Genomic DNA, 807 nt, shown 5'->3' with positions numbered 1-807 from the left:
GTTAAGAGAAGTACATGGACACACCAAGAATAGGGCATATAGAGTAAAAACTCAGTACAATCAATGATAAGAGAAGAGTACAAAAAAGGGAACAATGCTAATTTGACACACAGTAGGACCAATGTTCAAGACAGTCCTTAGCACTTAGAAGGTACAATGATGCTTAACTTTCTGTGCTGAGAGTTTTTCTTTCTGATGCTTAGGATTTTAGAGTTGTGTTCATAATCTTGAGACCTATGATGGTCTTCTTCACACCACAGGGTTCTTCCTCCTATCTGAGACAGAGAGGTAGGGAAAGAAGTATCAGGGAGAACCTTCAACTCCCCCTCTGTCACAGCAAAGCATGCCTGTTCCTGTTCTGCAAGAACTTGGAGTCCATGTTCCCCAAACAAAACCTCTGCTAAGAATTCAGTGACTGTCTCAATGGTCTCTGAGTTCCTTGGTTAGCAGAAGGTATAGCCTGCACATTAAGAGCTGACCTGGGATTTAGAAGCCTGCAGCATCCTGGGTGGAAGAGGTTCCTAACATAATTAACAGCGAGTTGAGGGAGCATGGGATATTGCATTCAGCCATTATATTGCAGAGCAGAGGACTACAAGTGGATGATTATCAGGTCCTCATGACCATGTGGGATCCCATATTGTAGGAGAAATGTGTATAACCCAGGGTATACAAAATGTGACACAGGGTCACTTACAGTTCCAATCTTTTATCCTTCTCCTTCTCCTTCTCCTTCTCCTTCTCCTTCTCCTTCTCCTTCTCCTTCTCCTTCTCCTTCTCCTTCTCCTTCTCCTTCTCCTTCTCCTT

At 43.4% G+C, this 807-nt stretch overlaps 1 protein-coding gene across 1 annotated transcript in view; it reads right to left on the bottom strand.

Annotated features, from left to right (window-relative positions):
• Positions 1 to 249: 249 nt before the first annotated feature.
• The window catches only part of LOC110314185 (protein SSXA1), a 3,507-nt gene continuing 2,949 nt past the window's right edge, over positions 250 to 807 (bottom strand). Inside the window, exon 4 of the mRNA XM_021188644.1 lies at positions 250 to 275. Coding sequence (XP_021044303.1) covers positions 250 to 275 — 26 coding nt within the window. The remainder of the gene's footprint in view (positions 276 to 807) is intronic.

This window comes from Mus pahari, chromosome X (genome assembly GCF_900095145.1).
Source record: "Mus pahari chromosome X, PAHARI_EIJ_v1.1, whole genome shotgun sequence".
Lineage (NCBI taxonomy): Eukaryota > Metazoa > Chordata > Mammalia > Rodentia > Muridae > Mus > Mus pahari.
The sequence above is the reverse complement of the archived record's forward strand: the minus strand, read 5'-3'. Positions and strand labels throughout refer to the sequence as shown.